At 45.2% G+C, this 13,134-nt stretch overlaps 1 protein-coding gene across 5 annotated transcripts; it reads right to left on the reverse strand.

Moving 5' to 3' along the window:
* Window positions 1-669: 669 nt before the first annotated feature.
* On the reverse strand, window positions 670-10,229 carry ODC1 (ornithine decarboxylase 1). 5 transcript variants are annotated; one of them, XM_080616004.1, is made up of 12 exons: window positions 9,726-10,050; window positions 8,269-8,979; window positions 7,134-7,284; window positions 6,792-6,965; window positions 6,451-6,623; window positions 6,031-6,165; window positions 5,795-5,876; window positions 5,376-5,459; window positions 3,987-4,149; window positions 3,787-3,899; window positions 3,292-3,506; window positions 670-1,138 (listed from the first exon to the last, which is right to left on the reverse strand). In XM_080616004.1, the coding sequence occupies exons 3-12, from the start codon at window positions 7,233-7,235 to the stop codon at window positions 997-999; spliced, it is 1,383 nt and encodes a 460-aa protein (XP_080472130.1). In that variant the 5' UTR covers window positions 7,236-7,284; window positions 8,269-8,979; window positions 9,726-10,050; the 3' UTR covers window positions 670-996. The 5 variants fall into 5 exon arrangements, with proteins under 5 accessions (XP_080472130.1, XP_080472129.1, XP_080472131.1 ...); XM_080616003.1 differs by having other exon boundaries at window positions 9,643-10,050; XM_080616005.1 differs by lacking the exons at window positions 8,269-8,979; window positions 9,726-10,050 and adding an exon at window positions 10,077-10,229.
* Window positions 10,230-13,134: the final 2,905 nt, after the last annotated feature.

Genomic DNA, 13,134 nt, shown 5'->3' on the forward strand with positions numbered 1-13,134 from the left:
TCACATTTAATCCAAAAATCAGAAATCTAACAGGGTAGCTTGCGTTTTCATGACATTAAATAAGAGCTTCTAACTGTACTGCACGCACAATGTCGAGTCCCATCTCTTATCACCCAATTTCATACTAAAGCCCTGGGCAACAAGGTCAGAGAGTATTTATCACCTACCAGTCGCCTACATGAGTTTCAGCTTCTGAAGTTTTCCCATTATATTAATCTTTGCACACATAACAAGCAGCTTGTCAGTGGCAGCCATGGTGTCTGTGCCATATTCTCATTAAGGACTACATGTGTTTAAATAGCCATCAATCCTGGACACAGCAGTTACAGGCCAAAGATGAATGAAACCAGCACCACACTGAGCTTACAATATGCCCATGTTAAGTCCATGTACAAGCCATGTTAAGCCCATGTACAATATCAAAAGACAAATGTGATTCCCCAAGGGTTTGTGTAGCACTTAATAAAAAGACAGTTTAGTTTCCCCACCCATTAAGGGGTTTCCTTCACATCAGTTAGTCGGGAGGGTGGAGAGATAGCAATTGCATTATTCATTTATTAATAAGCTCTGGGCTTGCAGCCCCTGGTCTGCTTTCATACATGCCACAAGGGCCATCCATGACAGATTCACTTTCAACAGATTAACCAAACACAGGTCCAGTTATTTCAATATACTTTATTTTAAAACAGGTAGGTCACAAAACACTAAGCTTAGCCCGTTCTGCCATACACAAGCTACAAATACTTGTTTGACAGTTGAGGGTCAGTCTTTAGTAGCATACAGGAAAAGTGAATAAAAATCCATATAAAACAATAATTCAAATAGTTTCCATAGGAACACAGATAATTGTGACCCATCTCCCAGTCATTTTTGTTGCATCTATGCCAAACCTAAACTTTAAAAAACCACTTAAAAATTCTAGCAAGAATTAAGTTAATGGTCCCCCAAATGCCCTAAATTCAATTACTAACCTTGCAGTTAATTACTAAATATTACCTATACATTAATACTAGCTGAAGCACAAGTTGCTGGATATTCAATTCCACTTTCCCAGGCACAAGAGAGTGGCAGACTAGCAACATCCTGCTCCTCCACTTCAGCTAGGAACCCTCGCTCCTTGATCTGCTGCATTAGTTGCCTAGAACAAAAGAAAATTAAACAGTCAAAAAGCATTTTACTATGATGAGCCAAAAAGGTAATGAAGTACTTTTCTTACTGTCAGGGAGCATGAAATGAAATCTTTACTCATCATCTGCAATCCAGATGATATTACCAGAGGGGGAAGGAGGGCAAAATAGCTAAATAAACAAAGAAAAGGCAGAGCATGTGCAGGTCACTTGCAGTTGGCTAGGTTTTAGGGCAAGTTGGTTTCCCCATTTCTGGGTAGTATCTAGATCTGCAAAGATGCACCTATATACCTGTAGCTACATTTATACCCACATGCCATAGAGACTTAATGAGTTACTGCCCAATAGTTAAGAATTTCAGACCTATGCCACTGACTGTCCCTTATCCCACACCCTCACATTCCTGAGAAACTTGAATCACATAAAGGTATGGATGACAGACTAGGAATGTAGAGGAGCTGACCAGTGAGAGCCACACAATTTCTTCCATGCCTGGATAACTTCAGCTGACTGCGTTTTTTGATTTAGTTTCCTTACACTATATGCAAGGCATGAAGTTGTGCTACTACATCCCTTATCCTTCACAGTTACCCAGCCTGACCTCATAGCAGAGGTGCTCCAGCCCTCTGATCACCTTCGTGGAACAAGTCTAGAGGAAGGTCAACAGGTCAACATACTACTTATGCTGGAAGCCCCAGAGCTGGACACAGTACTCCAGGTGGGGTCTCATGAGAGCTCTAAAGAGAGGGAAATCACTTCCCTCAACTGGCTGTTCATCCCAGGCTACAGCCCTCTTTCAGCCTTACAAGACCACCTGCGTTTTCCATTTTGGCTAGAAAACTCTGTGATACAAGCTGGCCCTTAACTCAGGCGGAAGCATCAATGAAGTTACAGTGAAGATCTTTCTAGGACAGGCTGAGAGAGTTAGACTTGTTCAGCCTTTAGAGTCTTTCAGAGAATGCTCCAGGCAGACCTTAGAGCAGCCTTCCAACACCCAAAGGAGACCTACACAAAATCTGGAGAGCGACTTTTTACAAGGGCATGTAGTGAAAGGACAAAGGGGAATGGCTTTAAACTGAAAGACAGTAAATTTAGATTACATATAAGGAAAAAGTTCTTTACTGTGAGGGTGGTGAGGCACTGGAACCAGTTGCCCCAAGAAGCTGTGGATGCCTCATCCCTGGAAGTGTTCATGGCCAAGCTGGATGGGGCTTTGAGCAAACTGGTCTAGTGGAAGGTGTCCCTACCCCTGCCTAGTTCCAGCAGTAGATGATCTTGAAGGTCCCAAACCATTGTATGACAGTTATGTCTGCATAATTAAGCTCAGCATGCCTCACAAAACATTACATTTTAACAGAAACCCAGTACTATAGTGAAAAAGGTAATTTTCTCCTGCAGAGGCATTTTCAGTTCAGTTTGGAGTCTTATGGGAAGTCTAAAAACTCCATTTGTTTGAGAAACACTTCAAATTGACAGGAGGTTTCACTAAAGGAAAAGCAAGGTTCATTGTTTCCATCATAAGAGCTTCCTCTTTTATGTCAGGAATTCCCCTGAACTGAAGCACTTTCAGTAAATCCAAAAGCAACCTAATAGCAAAGTTAAACATGCTTTAGGGTAATGCTGCTCCATCTTCCCCCCGGAGATCTAGTACTTTGCACTGAGGAATGAGCCAGAGCTCAACCTAAGCCACGGACTAGCTCTCAACTGAACAGACAGATCGCATTGTGAAGTGGCACTGTTGGATGTTCCTGCATCCTGAAGCCAAAATTTAGCAAGCTATCAATTTAGAAGACAGCATACTATTAGAACTGTTACTAACTGGCCTCTAATAACCAGTCACAGAAGCTAAGTGTGAAGAATTATGTAATGATTCTGTATGTCGTGCAGGAGTGAAACTAGAAGCCCAGGATAATGGAAAGACTCCTAACATCACCCCTTTAAAAGCATCTCTCCTGGAAATGAGTACATTGTAGAAAAGAGTAATTGGTAATGTTAGCATTGTTCTAAGCACACAACAAAACACATTCATACAAGAAGGTTTTACAAGAGCTATGACACAAAAACCATGGCCCTGCGTGTTCAGGGACAGCCAACTGACATGGGCTATTCACTACAGTCATCTTTATCAACAGCACTGATGGATCAAGGTAATTAAATTACTAACCATGCTGGTCTTGAAATCACATAGTGTATTGTTGGCCTCTGGAATCCATTGAAAGTAGAAGCTGCTGCAACAGTATAGGCACCCATGTTTTCAAACAGGATCCAGTCACCAACTTGCAACTCTGGCATATTAAAACGCTCAACAATACGATCTAGGCCATCACATGTTGGTCCCCATATGCTGCAGGAATAGCAGCCGTCATCTGGTTTAGGTCGCTAAGGAAGAGAGTTCAGTATAATTAGTTTGACTGTCAAAACAGACCTTTCAGAAGTAGCATCATAATTAGTGTAACATTCCAGAGAAGAGGAGGAATTGCTGCTTACAGGTCCTTCTCTACTCCAAGTTTTAAAGTTAGTTCTACTGTATGCTTCCCAAGGCTAATGCCAGATTCTGGTAACATAAAGGGAGCAGTAAACTGAGAACTGACTGCTGTGATGAGGGTTCACCTACATCCATGATACACGACTAGTATGTGATATTTCTGACTGAGCATACCTTTTGCAGAACTGGTTTAACATGTGCATGATCATATAGGATGCAGTTGAATGATCCATAGACTCCATCATTCACATAGTACATAAGAGTTTTGTCATTTGCATCATCTTCATCTGTAAGAAGTTGAGATATCAGTAAGAGAATACTTGGAAAGAAACACACAGCTGGCTAGAAGAAAGATTAGATCTAGATTTACATACCATCAGAACCTGTTTGCTCCTTTAAGACAATTTTTTTTGCAATGATGTTGACTGCCAGTGTGAATGCTGATGCAACATAGTATCGTCCCGGCTCTGCAATAATAGTTATTCCAGAATCTGAAGGGAAGTATTTATCCAGTGCTGGGTTGATAACACCTGTGATCTAGGGAAGAATCAGTTGCTGATATTAGAACTTCAGCAGTTACTCAGGTGCTATTCTAGAAGTCCGAGTCAGGCTTCCATGCTCAAAATGATATACTGGTCAAATGCGTGATAACTATTAGCATACTGTAAACAATATTGATTGGTTTTGCTCTATTTTCCCACTCAAAAGTTTTGTTTGCATTAAAACCAGACACCACTTGCAGCTTAAAAATTTAAGTGACCAAAGTGCTTATGTTTCAGTCTAAGGAAATTACCCCTCCTAGACTCATAAAGCCAGTATTAATGCCCTGCAATTCCCCACACTTCAACTTTGACTTCTAGCCCACTTGTAGTTCTGCTAATCACGCAATATTCCCCAGCCTTCTGCATCCTAAAGACAGAAGGCTTTGTCATCCACTTTCGAACTCAGTCACTTACACGAACAGTTAATTCCAAGTTCTGAAGTTAGTGATTAAGCAGCTGCCTCCAACCACAGCATGACTACGTCATAGAGCCTGATGACAACATCGTTTGCTCCTGACATGCCCTGTAAGCCAATACTGCCCTATGAGAAGCCAGCCTTCATTAAGAGGTATTACAACTGAGACAACATTACGCCCACATCATTAGCAGAAATTCACTTTAGATAACTTTGCTGACTCCTTGTGTAAATATGTAACATCATTTAATACCATGTTAGGTTAGACTGGCAAGTGTTCTGACAACACTGCTCCAAGTGGAAGTCTGTTAATATTCAGCCACCTTGTCTGTTTCTGAAAAAGAGAATTATTTCTGTGTGAAAGCAGACTGGAGAACACTGATCAATTCAAAAATGGTTCAAAAGCCAATTCTAAACCAAATCAGAAACAGATCGGTTTGCTGCCATCCAGAAGGGCAGCATAGTCTCAGGACTACCTTTGCACCCTATTTGGGAGCACTGCCAATCTAAGATAGACTTCTTCCAGTTGATGCTGCACTTCAGACTATGCCAGTAAAAATCAAGCCTGCAATTAAAAGCTGCTTTACAAGCTTGATATCTCTGCATACTTATGTAGTCATTTAGCTATGTATCTAATTTTCAGTTTTCAGATTCATTCCTCTTTTCTTCTAAATTAAATTTCTGACCAAGCAAATTTTCTTCTTGCAAGTATGTCTGTATACAAACAGAAAAACCAAGATTTTGTTTAATCCAGATTGACATTCAGAATGACTCTATAACCTGAGAAGTTCTTAGCAAAACTATACCTCTTCAAATTTAAGCTTGACATCTTCAGAGCCAGGGAAGCCACCACCAATATCAAGGAGATACATACTGAAGCCAAGTTCAGCCTAAAATGAGATTAACAGCAACACTGTCAAGAAAGCAGCTCTTAGTTTATCATTGTAGCTTAAAAAGTAAAGTAAGGCCATTTCATTAATACTTGGAACACAACTAATTCATCATGTTCAAGTAATAAGTCACTTGAGTTTGAGCCGCTGATTTTAGTGCATTTGTAAATGAGGTTTGCAGAATTGATCTAAGTAAGCCATCATGACCTCAAAAAGTCCAATAACATGAAATCAGCATCTTGGCTAGCTTTTAACCCCACAACAGTTTTACACTTGATTCAGGTTTTGCCACAACAGTTGATCAGTAGTTCCAGAGAAAGTAGAATTAGACTTACTCCCATATCAAACACACAGCGGGCATCAGAAATGGCTTGAACAAAGGTCTCTGGGTCTGTACATCCACTTCCAACATGGAAACTATGAAGAGATACAAAACATCAGTTGTTATCTGGCAAATTTGTTAAAGAAGTTCATACAAAATTCAAGTCATCATATGCAGAGGCATCTCTGTCACGTATACCACTTAAATACATCTTATTTACTATGACTGCATAGCAATCTATCAACACACCTTACTCCAATGATGGCAAGGTCAAGCTCTTTTGCACGCTCCAGAAGAAGCCTGCTAGTCTTAAGAGTAGCTCCAAATTTAACACTCAGACGACAAACTGCTTTGGAGTCATCCGTTGTAATGCGCAAGACTAACCTAGAAATAGGAGAAATGAAAGTTTAAGTTCCAGTACAAAAGACATCATTATCAGGCAGGTATGACCTTAGAATGAGACTGAACTTAAACATACAAGCTTTCCTGTACGTCTCTTCTCAATGTGCCAGTAAGGTATACAGGATTAGATTTCACTGGCTAAAAGTACTTTTCTTGTAGTTTTGCAGCCTATCTTAACTGACAAAGAACAAGGTTCAGATAACAGCAGATGTTTCTGTAACTTGGGAACCCAAGCAAGAATTACACAGAACAATTAGCATAACTTACTTGGCTTTTGGATGAGCCCTTGCAACTTTCATTAGTTCTACTTCACTATCAAATGTCATCATCTGTACGCCACTGCTAGCAGCATGCTTGATTTGAGATACTTGTTTGCAGGGATTTGCATATATTATTCGCTCAGGAGGTACACCAATGCTCTGTATCAGCTGTATTTCCGTCTAAAGAGAGAACAGATTACACTTGTGCAAAATATTTCTAGATGGATGATTAAAGTAAACAGTACAACAAAAGAAACACTGCTTGGCTACATTTAATTTTACATGAACATATCCTGTAAAGCTGAACATACCCCAACGTCACAGATGAGAACACAGTTAAGATCTTACCTTACTGGCGCAATCAAATCCTGCACCAAGAACAGCAAGTGTCTTCACTACAGCTTTGCTGTCGTTACATTTGACAGCATAGAAGGGCGTTACCCGAGGAAGGGCTTTATGCCACCGCACATGCTTCTTTACAATATCCCCGAGGTCAGCAACATAAAAGGCATCTTTATCATCCTAGAACAAATACACGTCTTAGTTACAAACTACAGATAACAAGATAAGCATAGAGGTCAGCATTTGAGGAGGAGGTTGCCTTGCAGATCATCTGCAAAGACAACTTGTTCCCCTAGTTTATAAAGTTTGTGGCATCCCAAAATGCAGTGACTTTCCTATCATACTTACAGAAGATGACACTTCATTTATTTTTTGGTCAAGGATATCCTTGGCAGTAAAGCCTTCGTCAAGGAAGGTGAATTCAAATTCTTCATTGCTGAAGCTACTCATGATTTCCAAGATTTCAGCTTTACGTAAAAGGATCTAAGACAAACTGTTGCTACAAAGAGAAACAAAAAAACCCCACATTCAATACTTCACGTAAATTCATACAATTTACGTTCACTACTTCACTTTAATGTACTCATTATATGACCACATCGTGGTCATACAATTTACAATTATACAACTCCTACAGTGATTACTAATAGTGGGATAGATTAGGGTTTTACATAGATGACAGATCAGATTTGATCAGAACCAAGGAAGCACTCCACAAAATAATCTTGCTAGCTTGAAGGCTAATTCTTCTCTGTTCAGCACCTGTATTATCTACTCAACCTAGTCAAAGGGAAAAAAAGAAAAATCAAATAAATACTGTCAGATATTATTAGTCTAAGCCCCTGGAAGTTTCCACTGTCTTCACCTTCACCTCCACATCAGAGCTGTTAATATTAAGGCTAGTGACAGTGGCAAGTGGGTAACTTTTAAAAGATACCCAAACTCTTGAGCACTTTTGTAAGCTCATCAGTTTCTGGGAAAAGGCCTTTGTACAGACAAAATCTGAGGCTGCTACTGACTTCTGAGTAGTAACAACTCTCACTAGGTCTAAACCAGTTCAGACTATGGATAAACCAGCCACGAGATAACAGCTTTCCTTGAATTTGCTCTGTTGGTGGTTAGAGCTTTCCTGTTATACCCATGACCTCCAAGCTACACACGGAAAACCTCAGCTGTCAGGAGTGGCAGATATACACTAACAGTGGTTCCTAACTGTGACCTCTCAACAGTGACGCCAATTAACACTTTATAACAGGATTTTACAGTAGTCATACATAAGAAGTGTTTGTTGTTAACAGAAATCTATCAGCCAAGTAGAAAGTCCCTTGAGAGCCAGAACTAAAAAGCAAAAGCACATTCCTCTGCCATCTAAGACCCGTGAAGCCCATGGCAAAGTGTATGGGTCACGCTTTTACTGGGTAGACCAAAGAGAATTGACAGTCTACTCCATTAAGCTGTTAACTTGAGCAGAAGTGTGTGTTACCTTTTAAAGACCTCAGCCTTGCAAGTGACTCATAAGGAAGATATGGTTTCATGTAACCAGGTCCAGCCGTCTTCTTTCTCTCAGCATTTTTTACACTCAATCTACTCATACAGTTTGGGATTGAAGATTATGTAAATTCTAAATTATTCTCTAACCTTTAGTTACATCACTGTTCCCTCTATTTTCAAGAGGACTGGCTATAAACTGTATGAAAAGTAACTTACGTTTTATAGCTGTTACAGATTAATGAAGTTCTAACACCAACAGAATCACTCATTCCATATAAAAGAATCCATTAAACTTTTATCTACTGAATGATTCTGAAAAGTCAGCACTTATGACTTCACTTCAGCCTTCAGAAACATATGGCAGCTGAACTACCAGTGTCAAGAGCTACTTCGCATCTTTTGATCATTTCTCACTTAGAGACAAACCAGATTTGAGATTCAAACTGGATTAAGCTGTAATGAAATAAAACTCAGCAATCCACCAAGCCTTATCCTCCCCCTGCTCTCATTCACATGCAGTGTTAATTCTCCCAGAAGCTGGATTAAAGTCTTCTCTTAAAAGCCTCTTTGAAAGAGCCTTAAGAAGCAGCAAATTAAACACTTCTCAGGAAACTGTTTGTTACTAAAGAGACACAGCAGCACATTGTAAGATGATTTCGGCAAGATGTTGCAGTTTTGCAGAAAGCAGTTCAGGGACTTCCAGCTGTGGTTAAGAGAAGCAAACACCATCAGGCAGAATTTAGTTTATCCTCCCCTCTGCACAGAACTGCATGAAAAGCACTTTTCCTATTAACCTCTAAGATGGGAATTACTTTTGCTGGACACAGCAGACTGAGAAGTTCTTGCAAGCCTTCCATCTCCACCTTATTGCACAATTCTAACTACAGTGTAATTACACATAATATAGACAGAACATGATCATGTAGATGCAAATTGTAGCCTCACAGTGTATATTTCTATTTGGACTGTGTGCGAAGTGTCTGCAGCTTCCAAAAGAAAGGCAATTTGTGCTCATTTAGAAGTTCCTCTCCAGAACGTTCCCTTACTCAGCAGCTGTATTTAGACACAGCTGAGTCACGCCTGCAGGCTCTGTACTCAAATAGCGAACCTGCGTCTCCAACGGGTGCCCGAGGCGCTCCTGACCCGGGCGGTAGCAGGTCGCTGCTGACTGTTACCGGCAACGAAACCGCTGGCTGCCCTGCTCCCACTGACGGTCTTTCTCCCTGTAAAGCCATGCGGTGCTTAGCTGTGCTGCCTGACTGCGCACTGAACGCTCCAGCAGCCGCAGATGCTGCGGCATCCTGAGGAGGCACCTCAGTCTGCCCTGGGGTCGACTTTACTAAAGCCTACTTCACCTTAAAGTTACCTCCACACCCGAGACCCCGCAGAAGAGCCGAGCCGCCCCGCCTAAGGGCAAGCCGGGAGCCCCGAGCCATGTTTCTGACGCACCTGCCGCTCCCCACGCCGGAAACAGCCCGACGGGGCCGTCCCCTCCCCCGCTCCCGGGACGCGCCAACACCTCCCCAGGCAAGCCGGCCTGACCCGTTCGCAGCCGCCCGGAGCCTGCCTTCTTCCCCCCATACTCCCCTCCGTTCCCCGCCCCGCTGGGGCTGGGAATTCCCCGGGCGCGGAAGGAGGGAGGCCCCGTGCCCGGCGGCAGCAGCCGGCGCCCAGCCCGGGCTGCTTGGCAGCGGCCCCGCAGACACGTGGCTCCGCGCCGGCCGGCTTCCGCCGCGCGCGCCTGCCCCGGCCCCTTCCGTCCTCCCCGCCCGGCCCGGCACACGCCGCCGCTCGCCTCACCTCACTTCAGGCAGCGGTGGCGGGAGCTGCTGTCAAGCCTCAGCGGCGGAGGCCGATGCCCTCGCTCTAAGCCGCCTCCTCCTCCTGCGAGCCGGGCGCTGTGTGTGGAGCCGGGCGGGAGGTGCCCTGCCGCCTGAGGAGGAGAGGGGCCGGCGGGGCGAGCGGCACGCCGCAGCTGACAAAGCTTCACCGGCGCCGCTGCGCTCCTATATATAGTGCAGCCCGCGTCGCTATGGCAACGCACCAGCTCAAACCAGCCCCGATCGGCTACGACCGGGTAGGGACTCTGGCCAACCGCTATTGTGACGTCGGCGCGAACATGCGCAGGGCAGGGCGCGCCACGCCCCCCCGTCCGCCCCGCCCCGCCCCGCCCCGCCCCAGGCGCCGTTGTGCGCTGAGCGCGTTGGGTCTCTGCGGCAGCCGGTGCTGCAGTGGGAGCCGTCGGCCTGCCCTGTCCTCGTCCCGCAGAACGGTGTGCGCCATCCCGACCGACCGCCGCAGCATCCCGGCGCGTCCGGCCGGGGGCTGCGGCTGCGGCTGCGGGCGGTGCTTTGGCAGATGCCAAATGAAGCGCTGAGCCAGGGAGCTCGGAGTGTCATTCTCATAGCGCCAGTGGGGTGACACGCTGGAAGTGTTGCTTTCCTGCAAAGCCATCGCATGAGATTCACGTGTTGGCAGTGGGCGCTGCCCGCAGTGGTGCTGCCTTCATCCATGTCCACCACGGATGTCACCCAAAACACTACTTGTAATGCTGACCATCTTTTTTCTCTTTGCTTTGACACTGATACGTGTTTCAACTGTAAGGTTAATTTGTCTCCCTGTGCACTGGCTTGATTAAAAAAAAAGGGGCTTTGGTGGAAGTCGTAAGCAGGTATAAACTCCACTCTTCTAAATTCATTTCTGCTTGAGCCCTGGAATGACCACTTACTGCCCTTGCCTGGACAGGCACTTTCTGTCTCTCTTTTAAAAGTTCAAATCTTGCCCCATGGAATGAAACTCCACGGGGACCAAGTCCCCGTTCTGCCACTGTATGTGGGAGCTCTGAAGGATGGAGCTGCTCTTGCTATGCTGAGAAGGGAATTTTTACCCCATCAGCTGTGGGGTATAAGAAAGCAGGAAACCTTCTTGGAGCATATGCCACAGGATGGACTCCAGGGTGCTCCTGCTTCCCATCACCAAATCACTGGTGGGTATTTTAATTGAGCTAGTGGCTTTCTGAAGGCAGAGACATTACTGGCTCCTGCCCTTCCACAGAGCTGCCAGATGAACAACACTACATGGGGAAAACCCTCAGCCTTGCATGGGGAAAGGTGATGGGAGACGTTGCCTGCTGCAGGATGCAGGTTCATCTCATGGAGGTGCTGAAAAGGCTGTGCCCACCAGCCTCAGAGGTCTCTTCCTCCCACCGAGCCCAGCTGGAAACCCCACCATATTTCAGGCAGAAGTGGATCAATGGGACGTGCTTGTGTGTCCTCCCCAGATCCTTGGTGCTGGAGCTGGGCTGGGGAGGAGGGCAAGACTGGCACTGCACAAGAATCACTTCCCTTGAAGTATATAGTAGAATTTTATAGTAAAATAAAAGAAAACACCAAGATCAAGCAGATAAGAAACAAAAGGCAAGGTGGGCCACAGCCAAGAGAAATGCCTTGGAACAGAGCTGGCTTTGGTTAAAATATTGAAACGAAAGAAAGAACAAAAGCTCCTAACAGATTAAAATATATATTTAGTGTGTGTGTGACCACAAGGGCAAACTGGGGAAGTTTTCTAAATAACAGCAAGCAGGCAGTGGATAAAACTGTTCCAGTATGTAGCACCCACATCAGCTGGTCCCCAGGACCTTCCTTCTACAGCTACTCCTGTTGCTGCGTGAGCATTGCCTGTGCTAATCCACCAAAAACCCAGAGGAGTTTCACATCATCTCCCCTGCCAGTTAACAGGGCAAAAAACAGGGCTCGCAAACCTCTGGATTTGGCTCCATGGGCAGCAGATACAATTTAGGTGCTGGAAAAGCAGCCAGAGAGGAAAGTGAAGGGCTGTGTCACCACCACAGGAGCCAGCAGCTCACTGAGCTGGCAGAAAAGCAAGGGCTGAGGTTGGGATGGAGATGGTGGCCATCACCAGTCCCCAGCATTCCACTTGCATCCTTCTGGTCGTTGCTCCCCCTTCTACCCTCTGGTTAGGGCTGGAGGAGAGCCCGTGGCTTAATACCCACTGGAGTCCGGGTTGACCAACCTCAGCTAGGGCAGGAGGGCAGCTGCTGGTGGGAAGGCACCTCTCAGGTATGGATGTGACACAACACGGAGCCGTACCTGAGCCTGGAGAGAAAAGGCTGGACTGCTCCAAGGGAAAAAGGCAGCAAGAACAGCCACAGGTTGTAATTATCCAAGGAACTGACACATGTCAGCTATTTGCAGGTGATTAATAGTAATGTTATATCAGATCCTCAAAAGCATGGGATTACTGAAATGTTTTACTTCCCTCAGTTTTTGTCTCTAGAGGCTCCTTGAGAGCTTCCGGTGGCAAGGGCTGGCCTGTGAGGATCACAAGGTTTGCAGGAGCTGTCCCAGCACAGGGAGGGAAGGGGGGTTGGACCTGGGTTTCCATGTCAGAGGACAGCCAGGGATAGCCTTCAGACACACCAGCTGAGAACAGGGAGGCATGTCCTTTGCTACCCATTCTCTGACTAGTGCCCTGAGGGTCTGGCCAAGCTGCTCTGAAGGGCGTGAGGAGCTGCACAGGTCCATGGGTGGCAGGAGTAGAGCAGACCCTCGGTATGAAGAGCTGGGAGATGCTCCTGCAGCTTCTCGCAAGTCACTGTCAATCTCAAACTACCTCACACGAAGCAGTTGCTTGGGCCAAAAATGTTTTCCAGAAGAGGGCACTGGAAAAGCATTTGTTGGCAGGAGACTGTGACCACATCTTCCTGATGTTTCCCCTCCTTGCTTTCTCTTCAGGCAGGGCCCTTGCTGCTGTGGAAGGACAGGAGATGGGCAGCATTGTCTGGCTACCCTGTAGCTGACCATGTCTTCTACATTTTGCAGCAGCAGCAACCTGGTGG

This window comes from Psittacula echo, assembly GCF_963264785.1.
Source record: "Psittacula echo genome assembly, chromosome: 4".
NCBI classification, from domain to species: Eukaryota; Metazoa; Chordata; class Aves; order Psittaciformes; family Psittacidae; genus Psittacula; species Psittacula echo.

Excerpts from the sequence above, each read along its gene's own strand:
- ODC1 (XM_080616005.1), bottom strand. The coding sequence starts at position 7,235 with ATGAGTAGCTTCAGCAATGAAGAATTTGAATTCACCTTCCTTGACGAA. Across the intron at positions 6,624-6,791 it reads GATTTGATTGCGCCAGTAAG|ACGGAAATACAGCTGATACA; the intron begins GTAAGATCTTAA and ends TTCTCTCTTTAG. Across the intron at positions 3,900-3,986 it reads GGAGCAAACAGGTTCTGATG|ATGAAGATGATGCAAATGAC; the intron begins GTATGTAAATCT and ends AACTTCTTACAG.